A 15,346-nucleotide genomic window follows, 5' to 3' on the forward strand; every position below is an offset into this window, starting at 1 on the left:
GCAGCCACCTAGCTGCCACGCAGGCAGCCACCTAGCTGCCACGCAGGCAGCCACGTCGCTGCCACATCAGCGCCATGCAGGCGCCACGTCAGCGCCACGTCGCTGCCACTCCCACGTTGACACATGGCGAGTCTCCTGAAACTTTGTAAAAAGGAGATGTTAATTCTTGTCATGCCTGGGGTTTGAACCCAGGACCTCTTGGGTACCAAGAGTGCACCTTAACCACTGTGCTGCTGATAGTTTATTGTTAGTATGCAAACCGTTTAATATATATATCCTAAATGCCAGAAACTTTTATTCAAATAATTTTGTGATATTTTTCTGTTCTACTTGGGTATATGAATATTTTACTTGTTTAAATTTTTGCACTAGAATATATGTGTAGAAATTGCAGGTAATTAATGAACCAGTAGTTCATACATAAATATTGAACTTGTAGTTTCAATAATGCCGTATAAGGAACCTGAAGTTTCCTTCATAAATTCACCATACATGATAAAACCAGTAGATTTTACATGTCTATACCATGTTATAGAACTTGAAGTTCTTATTTATTGTTTATGGATATTATTGCCCGAAGCACTAATTATGATTATTTGTTCCTTTCAACCAAAGAATGTCAAATCTCAACAAGCTTGATTTCGTCGCTTTGGAAGTTTCCGGAAGAAACTATCTAAAGTGGACTCAAGATGTTAAGCTTCATTTGACTGCCAAGAAAATGAGGTCGACAATCAATGCAGACAATGTTGTTGCAGAGTCCCTTAAGGCAAGTGCCATGATCTTCATTAGGAAGCATATGGAAGAAGCACTCCAAGTTGAGTACCTCGCTGAAGAGGATCCACGAGCTCTTTGGGTTGCTCTGGAAGAGCGGTTTAACCATCAGAAAACCATTTTCTTGCCTGAAGCAAGACATGACTGGCAGAACATCCGTTTCCAGGATTTCAAATCCGTGAATGAGTATAATTCGGAAATCTGCCGGATCCGGTCACTTCTCAAATTTTGTGGGGAGGAGCTCACCGAAGCTGACCTATTGGAGAAGACTTTCTCCACCTTCCCTGCCTCCTGTTTGGTCCTGCAGCAACAATACAGGGAGAGGAATTTTACCAAGTTCTCGGCATTGATCACTACTCTGTTGCTCGCTGAAAAGAACAACAACTTATTAATGAGAAATGATCAAGCCCGACCTGTCGGTACTAAAGCAGCACCATTGCCTGAAGCAAATGCTGTTGCTCATCGCAATTCAAACCGCGATAGAGGATACCGAGGTCATGGAAAGGGCACAAAGTCCGACCGCCCGAGAAATGGAAGGAAAGGTTCTCAGAGGAATGGCCCGTATGATCGAGGCCAACGCGGTCATGGCCCACGAAACCCGAATTCTAGTGGCCAAGGCCCACGTGGTAAGAACCGCGGTCCCTCGGCCCCAAGAACTCGAAATGAGAGGAACACTGGTCCGGCCCGTCGCCACCAGAATCAGAACCAAAATCAGAATCAGAATCAGAATCAGAATAATCTATGTTACCGATGTGGAGGAACTGATCACTGGTCTCGCACCTGCCGTGCATCAGCGCAAGCTGTAAATGAGTATCACGCCAGTCGCGGAACTCGAGAGACCAATCTCGTTGAGGGATCATTTCCTATGGATACCACCTTAGAGGTCACTGATTTCCAGGCTGCTACTGGACACTTCGAGGATTAGAAACTCGATGACATGGATATGATCGGCGCTTGTGCCGTATTTATTTTCTGAATAATGTTTTTTTTATTTGGATTATTTTGGTGATTTATGACTTGGATTATTTATTTTTGGAAAATTTGGTTATGCTCGAATATTATTTAATTCACGTAAGTTATTTTCATACATGTGATCCATTGAATTAAATTTATGAATAGGCATGTTTTGTGGGGAAGTTTGTTGTCTGGCTGACAGTGCTACTACGCACACCATACTCCAAGATCGGAAGTATTTTTCAAACTTATTGCCTACTCATACCTCTGTGACAACCATATCAGGCCAATACAACCTGATAGAGGGCCATGGCAAAGCCCATTTTATGTTGTCCAATGGTACCGAATTTACCATTAATGAGGCCTTATATTCTCCATGTTCCAGAAGAACATTGTTGAGTTTTAAGGATATTCGAGCCAACGGTTATCACGTTGAAACCACTGAGGAAAATGGAGTGGAATATCTTTGCATAACCTCCAATTTGTATGGCCAGAAGCGTACATTGGAGAAATTGAAATGCCTATCGAGCGGTCTCTATATGACCACCATTAGATCGATTGAGGCAAATCACATAGTTAACCAGAAGTTAACCAATTTGAGCAGTTTCTTGCTATGGCATGACCGGTTGGGACACCCAGGTCAAAGTATGATGCGCCGTATCCTCAATTCATCACACGGGCATCCCCTTACTAATAAGGATCTTGTGTTTAGTGACACACTATGCCAAGCCTGCTCGCTCGGAAAGTTGAATACTAGACCATCATATGCAAAGACTAGTAAAGACTCCGCCCTTTTCCTGCAAAGGATACAAGGGGATATTTGTGGACCTATCCAACCACCATGCGGACCATTTAAATATTTCATGGTTTTGGTTGATGCATCGACAAGGTGGTCACATGTTACACTATTGTCCACAAGAAATGCTGCCTTTGCTAAACTCCTCGCCCAGATCATTAAATTGAGGGCTCACCACCCGGATTATCCCATAAAGTCCATAAGACTTGATAATGCCGGAGAGTTTACATCGAAAACTTTCGATGATTATTGCATGTCCCTTGGGATTGATGTTGAACATCCAGTTCCCCATGTTCACACCCAGAATGGTCTCGCAGAAGCGTTCATTAAAAGATTACAAATGATCGCACGAACCTTGGTTATGCGCACCAAGCTTCCAATTTCTGCGTGGGGTTATGCGATCTTGCATGCAGCCATGTTGGTCCGGTTGAGGCCCACTGCTACCCAACCTTACTCTGCGTTACAGCTGGTGACTGGGTACGAACCTGACGTTTCGTACTTACGCATATTTGGGTGTGCAGTTTATGTGCCAGTTGCGCCGCCACAACGTACCAAAATGGGTCCTCAACGAAGGATGGGCATATATGTCGGTTATGAATCCCCATCTATTATACGCTTTTTAGAGCCCTTGACAGGCGATCTCTTTACCGCCAGATTTGCGGATTGTCACTTTGATGAGACAGTCTTCCCGCCGTTAGGGGGAGATAAGAACGTCACCGTTCCTGAAGAACGACGTGAATTGACGTGGAATGTCCCCACTATGTCTCATCTCGATCCCCGAACCGCACAATGTGATAGTGAAGTGCGGAGAATTCTAGATCTACAGAGTGTAGCTCATAATATGCCAGACGCTTTCTCTGATCTAGCTAAAGTGACGAGATCACATATACCTGCTGCAAACGTGCCTGCAAGGATATCTGTCCCCGAAGGACGTGTCGTCCCAGATGGACGAGGTACGGCCATAGCGGCTAACCAGTCTTATGTCCCTGCCCAGAAGCGAGGTAGACCACTAGGTTCGAAGGACTCTTATCCCCGGAAGAGGATAAATTTGGCACAAACGAGTCCTCTTGACATCGCAATCTCAACCGATCCATCTCACGAAATAGTTCCGGATTATGGGTCCGTCCTGGAAGAGACGGTGTTGGGGGACGCTCCAACATCTGAACCCACTCCCGAGAACAGAGAAATCTCTATAAATTATGCATGCTTGAGTGAGCTTTGGAATCGAAACGAGATTATCATCGATGATATATTTGTATTCGCGGTAGCTACCGAAATCATAACTAGCAATGACATCGAACCTCGCTCCGTTGATGAATGTCAACGTCGAGACGACTGGCCAAAATGGAAAGAAGCAATCCAGGTCGAATTAGATTCCTTGACAAAGAGAAAGGTGTTTGGGCCTGTCGTTCCTACACCTTCCCATGTTAAACCTGTAGGATTTAAATGGGTATTTGTAAGGAAGCGTAATGAGAAAAACGAGATTGTAAGATACAAGGCTCGTCTAGTGGCGCAAGGATTTTCTCAACGCCCTGGGATTGATTACGAGGAAACGTATTCTCCCGTAATGGACGTGATAACGTTCCGCTACCTTATCAGTTTGGTAGTTTCCGAAAAACTGAGTATGCAGCTTATGGATGTGGTCACTGCTTATCTCTATGGGGATCTTGATACAGAGATATATATGAAAGTTCCCGAAGGACTTAAGATACCCGATGCAAATAGTTCCAGACCACGGAACACGCTCTCCATTCGTTTGAGGCGTTCACTATATGGATTGAAACAATCCGGACGGATGTGGTATAACCGTCTAAGTGAGTATTTGATCGGGATGGGATATGTGAATAATGATCTATGCCCTTGCGTGTTTATTAAGAAAACAAGTTCTGGTTTTGCTATTGTAGCTGTTTATGTCGATGACATGAATCTAATTGGTACTCCTGAAGAGATCAAGGAAACCGCTAAACACCTGAAGTTGGAATTCGAGATGAAAGATCTTGGGAGAACGAATTTCTGTCTCGGCCTGGAGCTCGAGCACCGTGCAGATGGAATTCTAGTCCATCAATCGAATTACATCCAGAAGATGTTAAGGCGCTTTAATGAGGATAAAGCGAAGCCTTCTAGCACACCCATGATCGTCCGTAGCCTAGATCCTAAGAAGGATCCGTTTCGTCCCGCAGATGATAACGAAGAGATATTGGCACCAGAAGTCCCATATCTAAGTGCAATAGGCGCATTATTGTACTTGGCTCAATGTACTAGACCGGATATCTCATTCGCTGTGAACTTGTTAGCTAGATATAGCTCTGCGCCAACACGCCGCCACTGGAATGGCATAAAAGACATTTTTCGCTACCTTAGAGGTACGACGGATATGGGCTTATTCTATCCCTATGCATCAAGGAATGGATCGAACCCCCTCGATCCTCGGAACGATGCCCGCCTTGTTGGATATGCTGACGCAGGGTATCTATCAGACCCTCACAAGGCGCGTTCTCAAACTGGTTACGTCTTTACCATTGGGAATACAGCAATATCTTGGAGGTCAACGAAACAGACCCTTGTTGCTACTTCTTCGAATCATGCTGAGATTATAGCCCTTTACGAAGCAGTTCGTGAATGTATATGGCTGAGAGCAGTTTCCAAACATATTCGAAGTACGTGTGGGCTGAATTCCACCACTGATGAACCAACGATTATCTATGAGGATAATGCCGCTTGCATCGAGCAGATGAAGACGGGTTTCATCAAAGGAGACAACACCAAGCATATTGCACCGAAGTTCTTCTTCAATCAACAGCAACAAGAGCATCAGATGATTGAAGTCAAGCAGATTCGATCTCAAGACAACCATGCAGACCTCTTTACCAAGTCACTACCAAAGTCCACGTTCTTGATGCATGTTCGAGGTATTGGTTTGCGTAGATTGGCTGATTTACCTAGTATGTAATCTTCAGGGGGAGTCGACATCAGGGGGAGTATCCCGAAGCATACTCACTTGACCATCGTGTACTCTTTTGTCCTTCGTCCAGGGTTATTTTGTCCCACTGGGTTTTGTTACCTGGCAAGGTTTTAATGAGGCACATCTTGGCATGGTCACCCTACTCATACTACATCCTGAAGATGTGTTGATCTGATACATATGCATTTGCTCATCTTTTCCCTTCGACCACGGGTTTTTCCCATTGGGTTTACCGGGCAAGGTTTTGGTGTAGCAACTCTAATGCACCCCGCTCCCATTGACATACTATTTGCCTATGATCCAGAAGATATGACTTCACCTACTTTCGAGGTTCTGATGTGACTACTCCACACTCAAGCGTGTTGCACTCTTTTTCCTTCGATCAAGGTTGTTTTTGTTCCCACAGGGTTTTTATTACTTGGCAAGGTTTTAACGAGGCAACTTAGAAGCGCATAGCAGAGACAACACTAATGACATGGAATATCCAAGGGGGAGTGTTGTAAATATATTGTTATATGTGGCTATCCCTGTAATTAGTTGTAGGGGCATACTAGTAAATATACAAAACCTAGTAAACCCTACTTCTATATAAGGATATTTATAACATGAATAAGATGAACTGATCATATTCTCTCTGCCTCCTCTCTTCCACAAACCCTAGATTTTCACATACTTTTACAACATAAATGAGGGTAAAAGAGAAAATTTAAAGAAATTTCCTTGTTGTGGGGTTTAAAATGAAATTTGTGAGGTTTCTTTACAACCCTTTACTGGGTCTGAATACAAACCCACAAATGACCCGGCCCGGATACGACCCTCCCTCTGAAACCGAAGACTCTAGACACTACACAGACATTAGCCAAAGACCGCGAACATATATGAATGAGTTGGAGCTCCAAGTGAAAGCACTAACCAGGTCCAGTTCATTTGAACTCTCTTTTTAAACTTTGTTTTATTTTTTCTCACTTGACTTGACCAAAGCCCTCATTTTCCGTTATCCTTGTGTTTCAGCTCCATACCATCCAAACACGTACCACTGGAACTCTGGATCTTATTGTAGCTTCATCATCCTTCAAGTGCTTCTTTTGAAGAAGGTATCATTTATATTTAGATACTATATGTCAGATCGAATGGTTGTTGAAACTTTCACAAATCCCTCAAGTCACAGAAGTGCCTAATTTCAGTGAAGATGCTCAGTATTAATTGCAAGGAATTTTATCGACAATTTTATTACCATCCGTGATGCATTAGAAATTAAGAGGATTGAGAAAATGGCTGACCGTATGGATGAAATAGTGGAATACTTCTTGAAACAGAAATAGCTAAGGTCGAGACTCACTTGCTCCTTTCCATCTGATGTTATTCCTAATGTTTTCTCTGTTTCGAAATTTTGAAAATCGGATAACATTTCTTATTGTAGGAAAATCCCCGGAGTGAACGACCTTTCCATTAGTACTCAAGCTTTGAAAGACCATCTTTATAGAGACAACAGATAATTTCAATCTCCTATTGTCTTTTTGTGCTAAGCATCTCCAACTTTTGTAAATTGTTTTGTCATTAAGAAGTAAACAATAGGCACAATTTCTCTAAATAAATACCTAAATAAAAGACTCGAAATTGTCATTGTCGCCAAATGCAAATTAATTAAGAAAAGAAACCTCTCAGTATTAAATGTAAGGGCTAGTTACACGTTGCACCCTCTGAATTCAAGTCGTTGAATTTGCATCTTAATTTTCAAAACTCTACAATTTACACCTTAACATTAGTTCCGTCTTTCAATTTATCGCCTCTATAGTTTGACCCTATTTGACCTCTCTCTTAAAGCATTATTTGCCTGTGTTGAAGTTATGAGACCCACGTTTTCTTATGTAACAAGTGACGAGAAGTCCACTATGATTTTTTTGGGGCATGTACCATGTTGGATGGTATGCGTGGACGATTTGGGCAGGAAAACATAGTGATATTTTACAAAAATGCCCTTAACAAAAATTAGGATAGACACCTGGTCACATGGGCTGAAAGGACGGTTGAACACTCAATCTAACAGCGGGCTAAAATTGAAAGACGTACATATGGGGGTGTATTCTACATGAAGTTTGATAGATTTTAAACTATTTTGATGGAATTAAAAAGTCTAGGAGTATTTAATTTAGATTTTTCAAGAGTCTATAAAAGTTTAATGGTATTCAATCTAGACTTTTAAAGAGTCTATAAAAATTTAGTGGTATTCAATTTAGACTTAATTTATAAAGTCCACAAAAGTCATGTGGCATTGAAAAAGTCTTTGAGTTGTAAAGACTGTATTAAATGATGATGAAGTTTCATGGACTTTACAATGTAAAATATAAAGAGCAAAGTCCATCAATTCTCCAGCCTTTTCCTAAGAGATTTCTATGGATTTCAAAAATTAACATTTTTTTCTTAGGGAAAAAATAATAATGGTCCTTGTGTTTTATTTCAAAAACATATTTGGTCCTTGTGTTTTCAAAATTCCGCATTTGTTCCTTATATTTTATATTGTTTGCAATTTTAAGACATTTTATAACCAACATGAAATTTTTTTCTCAAATTAAAACTAATAACTTGTTTAAACTTGCAAGTTTTACTCAAAAATTTCGCATTTGTTCCTTGTATTTTATATTGTTTGTAATTTTAAGACATTTTATAACCAACGTGAAATTTTTTTCTCAAATTAAAACTAATAACTTGTTTAAACTTGCAAGTTTTACTCAAAAATGACAAAAAATCATGTATGTAATCTTCAATTTGGTTTTCAAACAAAAAGTGAAAATTTGAGTTTGTTAAAATTGCCTTTATATTACAAATAACAAAAACACGTACAAGGACCAAATGTTGAGTTTTGAAACCACATGGACCAAATTTGTTTTCAGGTAAAACAGAAGACTAAAAACATTTTTTTTCCCTTTTTTCTTTATAGAGAGTGTGTCTTTGTTTGTAATAACAAAGACGTTTAGTACGTAAAACCTGGCCTGTAAACTTTCTTTAATACCCAAACTTTCTTTCTCTAAACGTACTCCTATATGGATTATGTACTTTGTCCATCATTCTAAATTTTGATATCCTTATATAGTTGTTAAATAACATAATAAGGTATCCGATTAATCAAATAGGAAAGGTTGTGCTCATCCTAATTAACAAGGAGGAAGTGTTTAAATTACAGCACCCATATTATTTACAAGAGTACACGTACATGTGAATTAATAAAATAATGATACAAGCTAACAATCATAGCTTTCTAGTACTTGCCGATAAACAACCATGAAATTAACCAGTAGTAATTAATCAATTAACATGATATATATATAGAAGCACTTAAGCCGATAATGATAGTCATATAGTGTATCTAAGAGCAAGTATATAACAACCACCATTAAAGCAAGTAAATTAACGATATAGGTGGTAATATATATAACATCACAGGTATCAATCAATACATATATACATATTGGTTAGGATAGAGATATAAAGCCTCTTGAAAGGAATAATATGGAGATGCCAATATTCATAGAATACGAACTATTGCTTGAATCAGAAAGTCAAATGAATTAAGATATATATAATAATATAAATAAAGCAAAGCTAGATCATCAATACACGGTTTTGATACAAAAAACATATTGCCGTAATATTAATTGTGGCATGCCCATTGGAAACATCACGTTGTCATTAAGGAATAAGTTGCAGTAAATGCATCGTTATCCTTGATAACCCGTCAAGCAGCAGAATCAATATCGTAAGAAAATTATAACACGTGATTGGGATCAATTTTCACGCTACACCAAAATATGTTGTAGTATATACATCGTGAATAAATGTAAATATAAGAGACTATCGTGCTGATAATGTGTTATAGAATAAAGAGAAAAGTACAGAGAACATAAGAAAGAATTGGGGAGGAATTAGAGTATCTTTCTCATTTATGTAAGACCTCTATTTATAGGCTTTTAAATGATATGGGATCAAGGAGTAAAATTTCGGATTTGAGAAAATTTTCGATAGAAATTTTGACGGAAATTTTCGCAGAAATTTTGATTTTTTCGACAAAATTAGACAAAAACGACGAAAATTGCAATCAAAATATGAAAATTTTGAAGAAAATTTTGAATACAACTTTACCATATGTTTATATATATAAAACATATTATCTACTACATTAATAAAAAATATTGAAGAAACCAAATTATATAGTAAGTTTCATGTGATATAAGGTGAATATAATGCGCGCTGGAGACAAATACTGTTAAAAAAATGGATCATTAATTAATAATTATATAAATAACACCTCAAATTTATTTATATTACAATATTAAATCATGAATTAAATAAGCATTCAATAAGATGTATTAGGCTTTAGAGTTTAAAAACAACTAAACGAAACTCCAAACCTTTTTTTTTATTTTTTATTTCTAATTGCCCAAAACCACAAACCACAAACCACAAACCCCAATCAACCCTAAACCTTTTTTTTTCCTTTTTTTTTTTCTTTTCATTTCTTTTCATTTCTTTTTTCTTTTCGTCGACGCCTTGTTAGTTTTACGTTGGTGACCCATTTACCCACTACATGTTTTCATGTATGTTGGACTCCACAAATTAAGGAAGCCAGTAAACACATAACTGCTTTTAGATAAAAGTCCATGATGGGTGGTTTTCTAAATAGCATGTTCTTATCAGTTTCTGTGGCCCTCTACTCTCCTCTATAATAGACACAGACCCTTGAACATATTGTGTAACTTAACTATTCCATAAGTAAAAGAAACAACCTGTGTAAAGAGAGACAGAGAGTAGAAGAAGTCTCAAGATTAAGATTTGTCTAAAAAGTTTCAATCATTAGTCTCCATTAATTCTCAATGGCCAACAATGGTATATATGTAACTCTGATCTTAACTTCATTATCCTTAAGATATATTGTATTCAAGTGTTGAAGTTCCGCATAATTTTATTAATTGATTTTCTAACAATTGGTATCAGAACTAGGTTATGAATCAATGTATCTTAGAATTATTTGATATTGGGTAGAAATTTAATTAACTAGAATTATTGTTGATCATTTTATTTGTTTCCAATACAAATTACTAGAATGATGTCGAAACTGTGAGTGGTTTCTTGTTCAGCATTTCATCTAGATCTCATTTTGATTAATAGTTTCATACTTTTATTTAAACTATTAGTGTTCTTCGTGTTATAGTTTTGAATGATATTGTATGACATTTATTAGAGAATATTGTTGGTTAATTTTGTGTTCATATAGTTTATTGTTTGATGGTCGCCAAAGTGACCCAAATTAGTAAGCTTCATGAATATTAAATTACATGAAAGATTAATCATTACAAAATGATATAAAAGACAATACTATTCTCGATGGCAGTCATAATTAGGAGAATTAAGACTAACCCAAAGGAAGTCACTTTCAATGAATTATGAATGGGGTAATGTAATTTATGTAATTAAGTAAGGTAGATTTGGATACCCAAAGGTAACATGTCTAACTATGTAAGTGACATAAAATACATTAGATCTTTATAGGTGATAATATTTGTACCTATAAGAATAGTAGACACTAGATATACTAAGGTTTCGCCCAAAGGAGTATCATAGTGATATCAATTCTATATTTGATTAATATTAAAATTCTATGTTAAAGACTTTTGGCCTTAACGTGAGCATTGATATTTTTATTACAGTGAATGTTCCCACTTCTTTGCACTCCCATGCATCTAGCATTCCGACCCTCAATGGGTCAAACTTTTCTAAATGGAATGAGCAGGTTCAATTCACGCTGGGTGTGTTAGATCTTGACATGGCTCTTTTGGTTGAAAGACCTGAAGAAGTTAATGATGATGCAGAACATGTTTTGAAAGCCTGGGAGAGATCAAACAGACTCAGTCTTATGTTTATGAGGGGATGACTATTGCAAATAACATCAAGACATCCCTTCTTCAGACTAATAGTGCAGTGGAATACTTAGTTGCTGTGAAAGAACGCTTTAAATCAGCTGATAAGTCACTTGCAGGCACACTCATGGTAGAATTAACTACTATGAAATATGATGGTAACAAGGGAGTTCAGGATCATATATATCCTTAATATGACTGACAAAGCTGCAAAACTTAGAGCCCTTAAAATGCAGGTGGATGAATCTTTTTTGGTGCAATTCATTCTCAACTCACTTCCTGCTCAGTTCGACCCATTTAAGATCCACTATAACACTCACAAAGATAAGTGGAATTTGAATGAGCTTACTGGTATGTGTATTCAAGAGGGAGTGAGATTAAGGCAGGAAGGGCATCAAACTGTGTTAGTTGTAACTCAAGGAGGTTTTAAGAAAAGAGGAAAGAAATTTCCACCAATGAAAAGAAAAGGACCTGGGGAAAGTAGCCAGGGCCATGGAAGTAACTTCATTGTCAAATGCTACTTCTGTGGCAAGAAAGGACATGTGAAGAACGATTGCAACAAGCATAAGGCTTGGTTCGAAAAGAAAGGTATGAATACTTCTTTTGTATGTTATGAATCAAATCTTGCTGAAGTTCCTTCTAATACTTGGTGGATTGACTCTGGGGCCACAACTCACATAACAAATTCAATGCAGGGATACCTTATAAGCCGGAAACTGAAGGAAAGTGAAAGATTTGTCTATATGGGGAACCGTCTTAAAGCAGAAGTGGTAGCTGTTGGAACCTATCGCTTAATTCTTGAGACGGGTCATTAGATGGATCTTATGAACACTTTTTATGTACCTTCGATTTCTAGGAATTTAGTCTCTTTATCTACTTTGGATGTTGCTGGATATTCAGTTTTATTTGGTTGTAGAAAACTCAGTTTGATGTTTAATTCAGTTATGGTTGGTTCTGGTATTTTATATGGTGGTTTATATAAAATTTCTTTGAATCATGAGTTTGCACAATCTTTAGTAACCCTACATTCAAATATTGGTTTAAAACGTGGCCTAATTAATGAAAAATCTTCAATCTTGTGGCATAGAAGACTGGGGCATATCTCCAGGGATAGAATTGAGAGATTCGTGAAGAATGGAATTTTGAATAATCTAGACTTCACTGATTTTGAAGTGTGTGTGGATTGCATTAAGGGAAAGCAAACCAAACACACTAAGAAAGGTGCCACAAGAAGCACTGAGCTTCTTGAGATAATACATACAGATATTTGCGGACCACTCTCCATTCCATGTTTTACTGGAGAGATGTTCTTTATCACCTTCATAGATGATCTATCTCGTTATGGTTATGTATATCTATTACATGAAAAGTCTCAAGCCATTGACATCCTTAAGGTGTACATTACTGAGGTCAAGAGACAATTAGATAGAAAGGTTAAAATTGTGAGATCAGATAGAGGTGGAGAGTTTTATGGTATATATGATGAGTCAGGACAAAATCCTAGCCCATTTGCCAAATTTCTTGAAAAGCATGGCATTTGTGCTCAATACACAATGCCAGGTACGCCACAGAAGAATGGAGTTGCTGAAAGGCGTAACCGTACGCTTTTAGACATGGTTAGGAGTATGATGAGTTTTACTACTGTACCTAAATCATTGTGGAGTGAAGCTTTAAAGACATCAATGTATATCTTAAACAGAGTTCCTAGTAAGGCAGTCCCAATAACTCCTTTTAAGTTGTGGACTGGTAGGAAACCTAGTCTAAGACATTTACATGTTTGGGGTTGTCCAACGGAGGCAAGAATCTTTAACCCACATGAGAAAAAGTTAGACTCAAGAACAATATATGGATATTTCATTGGTTATCCAGAAAAGTCTAAAGGGTATAGATTTTATTGTCCTAACCATAGTATGAGGATAGTTGAAGCTGGCAATGCTAAATTCCTAGAGAATGGCGAAACTAGTAGGAGTGAAGAATCACGAAAGGTGAATCTTGAAAAAATAAGAGTGGATATCCTACCACCTTTTCCTCTTCAAGATAATGTTGTTATTCCTCAGAATGCCCCGCAACCTGAAGTGAATGAACAACATAATGAAAATGCATCTCGACTCCATGAAGATATCGTCATTGAAAATGTTGTAGAACCACCACAACCGGTAGTTCTGAGAAGATCTCAGAGAGAAAGAAGGGCTGCCATTACAGATGACTATGTGGTGTATCTACAGGAATCAGATTATGATATTGGGATTAAGAAAGATCCGGTTTCATTTTCACAAGCCATCGAGAGTGATGAATCTAGTAAATGGATAGATGCCATGAATGAAGAGTTGAAATCAATGGACCAGAATTGTGTCTAGGATCTCGTCGAATTGCCTAATAATTGTAAGAAAGTCGGCTGTAAATGGGTCTTTAAGACCAAGCGCGATGCTAAAGGCAATATCGAGCGATATAAGGCCAGACTTGTGGCCAAAGGTTTCACTCAGAAGGAAGGCATTGACTATAAAGAGACATTCTCTCCAGTGTCTAAGAAGGACTCACTTAGAATCATCATGGCACTTGTAGCTCATTATGACTTAGAGTTACATCAAAGGGATGTGAAAACTACTTTTCTGAATGGGAATTTGGATGAAGATATCTACATGGAGCAACCTGAAGTGTTCGCAAAGAAAGGAAAATAAAATTTAGCTTGCAAATTAAAGAAATCCATTTACGGGCTTAAACAAGCTTCTAGGCAATGGTATATAAGGTTTAATGATATCATTACCTCATTCGGATTTAAGGAAAACACTGTTGATTAGTGCATATATCTGAAAATCAGTGGAAGTAAGTTTATCTTTTTTGTTCTGTACGTGGATGATATTTTGTTAGCTAGTAGTGATCTTGGTTTGTTACACGAAACCAAGGAATATCTTGCCAAGAACTTTAAGATGGTTGATATGGGTGAGGCAGCATATGTTATTGGCATAGAGATCTTTAAGGATCGATCTCGAGGATTGCTAGGACTATCTCAGAAAGGATATATCAATCGAGTCTTGGAGAGATTCAATATGCAGTTGTGTTCAATCAGTGATGCACCAATAGTTAAAGGTGATAAGTTAAATGAAAAACAGTGTCCAAGGAATGACTTAGAAAGAGAAGGGATGAATAAGATTCCATATGCATCAGCTGTGGGGAGCTTGATGTATGCTCAAACTTGTACCAGATCGGATATTAGCTTTGCTGTTGGAATGCTAGGTAGATATCAGAGTAATCCAAGAATGGAACATTGGAGGGCAACAAAGAAGGTTATAAAATATCTTCAAGGGATGAAGGATTATATGCTCACATATAGTAGATCAGATCAATTAGAACGGATCGGGTACTCATACTTGGATTTTGCTGGTTGCCAAGATAGCTTAAAATTCACATCTGGTTTTGTGTTTATGCTAGCTGGTGGGGCAGTCTCGTGGAAAAGTGTAAAGCAGTTTATAACTGCCTCATCGACGATGAAGGCCGAGTTTGTGGCGTGTTTTGAGGCCATGAATCATGCTTTATGGTTACGGAATTTTGTCTCAGGACTTGGTGTTGTGGACTCCATTGCCAGGCCATTGAGAATATATTGTGATAATACTGCAGCAGTTTTCTTCTCTAAGAATGGAAAGTACTCTAGTGGTTCTAAACACATGGAACTTAAGTACTTGGTTGTTAGAGAAAGAGTCAAGGAACAACAAGTGTCAATCGAAAATTTAAGCACCACTCTTATGATAGCTGATCCGTTAACTAAGGGATTGACTCCAAAGACATATAAGGAACATGTTGCAAGGATGGGTCTTTTGAATAATTCATGATATGTGGTTTTGTGTGTTTTAATAATTATTGACATATTGCGCAATAAAAGTTTGTTTATGTTTTTCTTGTTTCAAATTGTGCACATATTGTTTTGGCTGTTTTATTAACAGGAAATGTCTTAAC

At 37.9% G+C, this 15,346-nt stretch overlaps 1 protein-coding gene across 1 annotated transcript; it reads left to right on the plus strand.

The window, feature by feature from the left end:
- Positions 1-616: 616 nt before the first annotated feature.
- On the plus strand, positions 617-1,715 carry LOC147290961 (uncharacterized). Its single transcript, XM_086238351.1, has one exon. The coding sequence runs from the start codon at positions 617-619 to the stop codon at positions 1,694-1,696; it is 1,080 nt and encodes a 359-aa protein (XP_086094477.1). The 3' UTR covers positions 1,697-1,715.
- Positions 1,716-15,346: the final 13,631 nt, after the last annotated feature.

This window comes from Dryas octopetala, chromosome 3 (assembly GCF_963921425.1).
Source record: "Dryas octopetala chromosome 3, drDryOcto1.1, whole genome shotgun sequence".
In the NCBI taxonomy this organism is placed as follows: Eukaryota; Viridiplantae; Streptophyta; class Magnoliopsida; order Rosales; family Rosaceae; genus Dryas; species Dryas octopetala.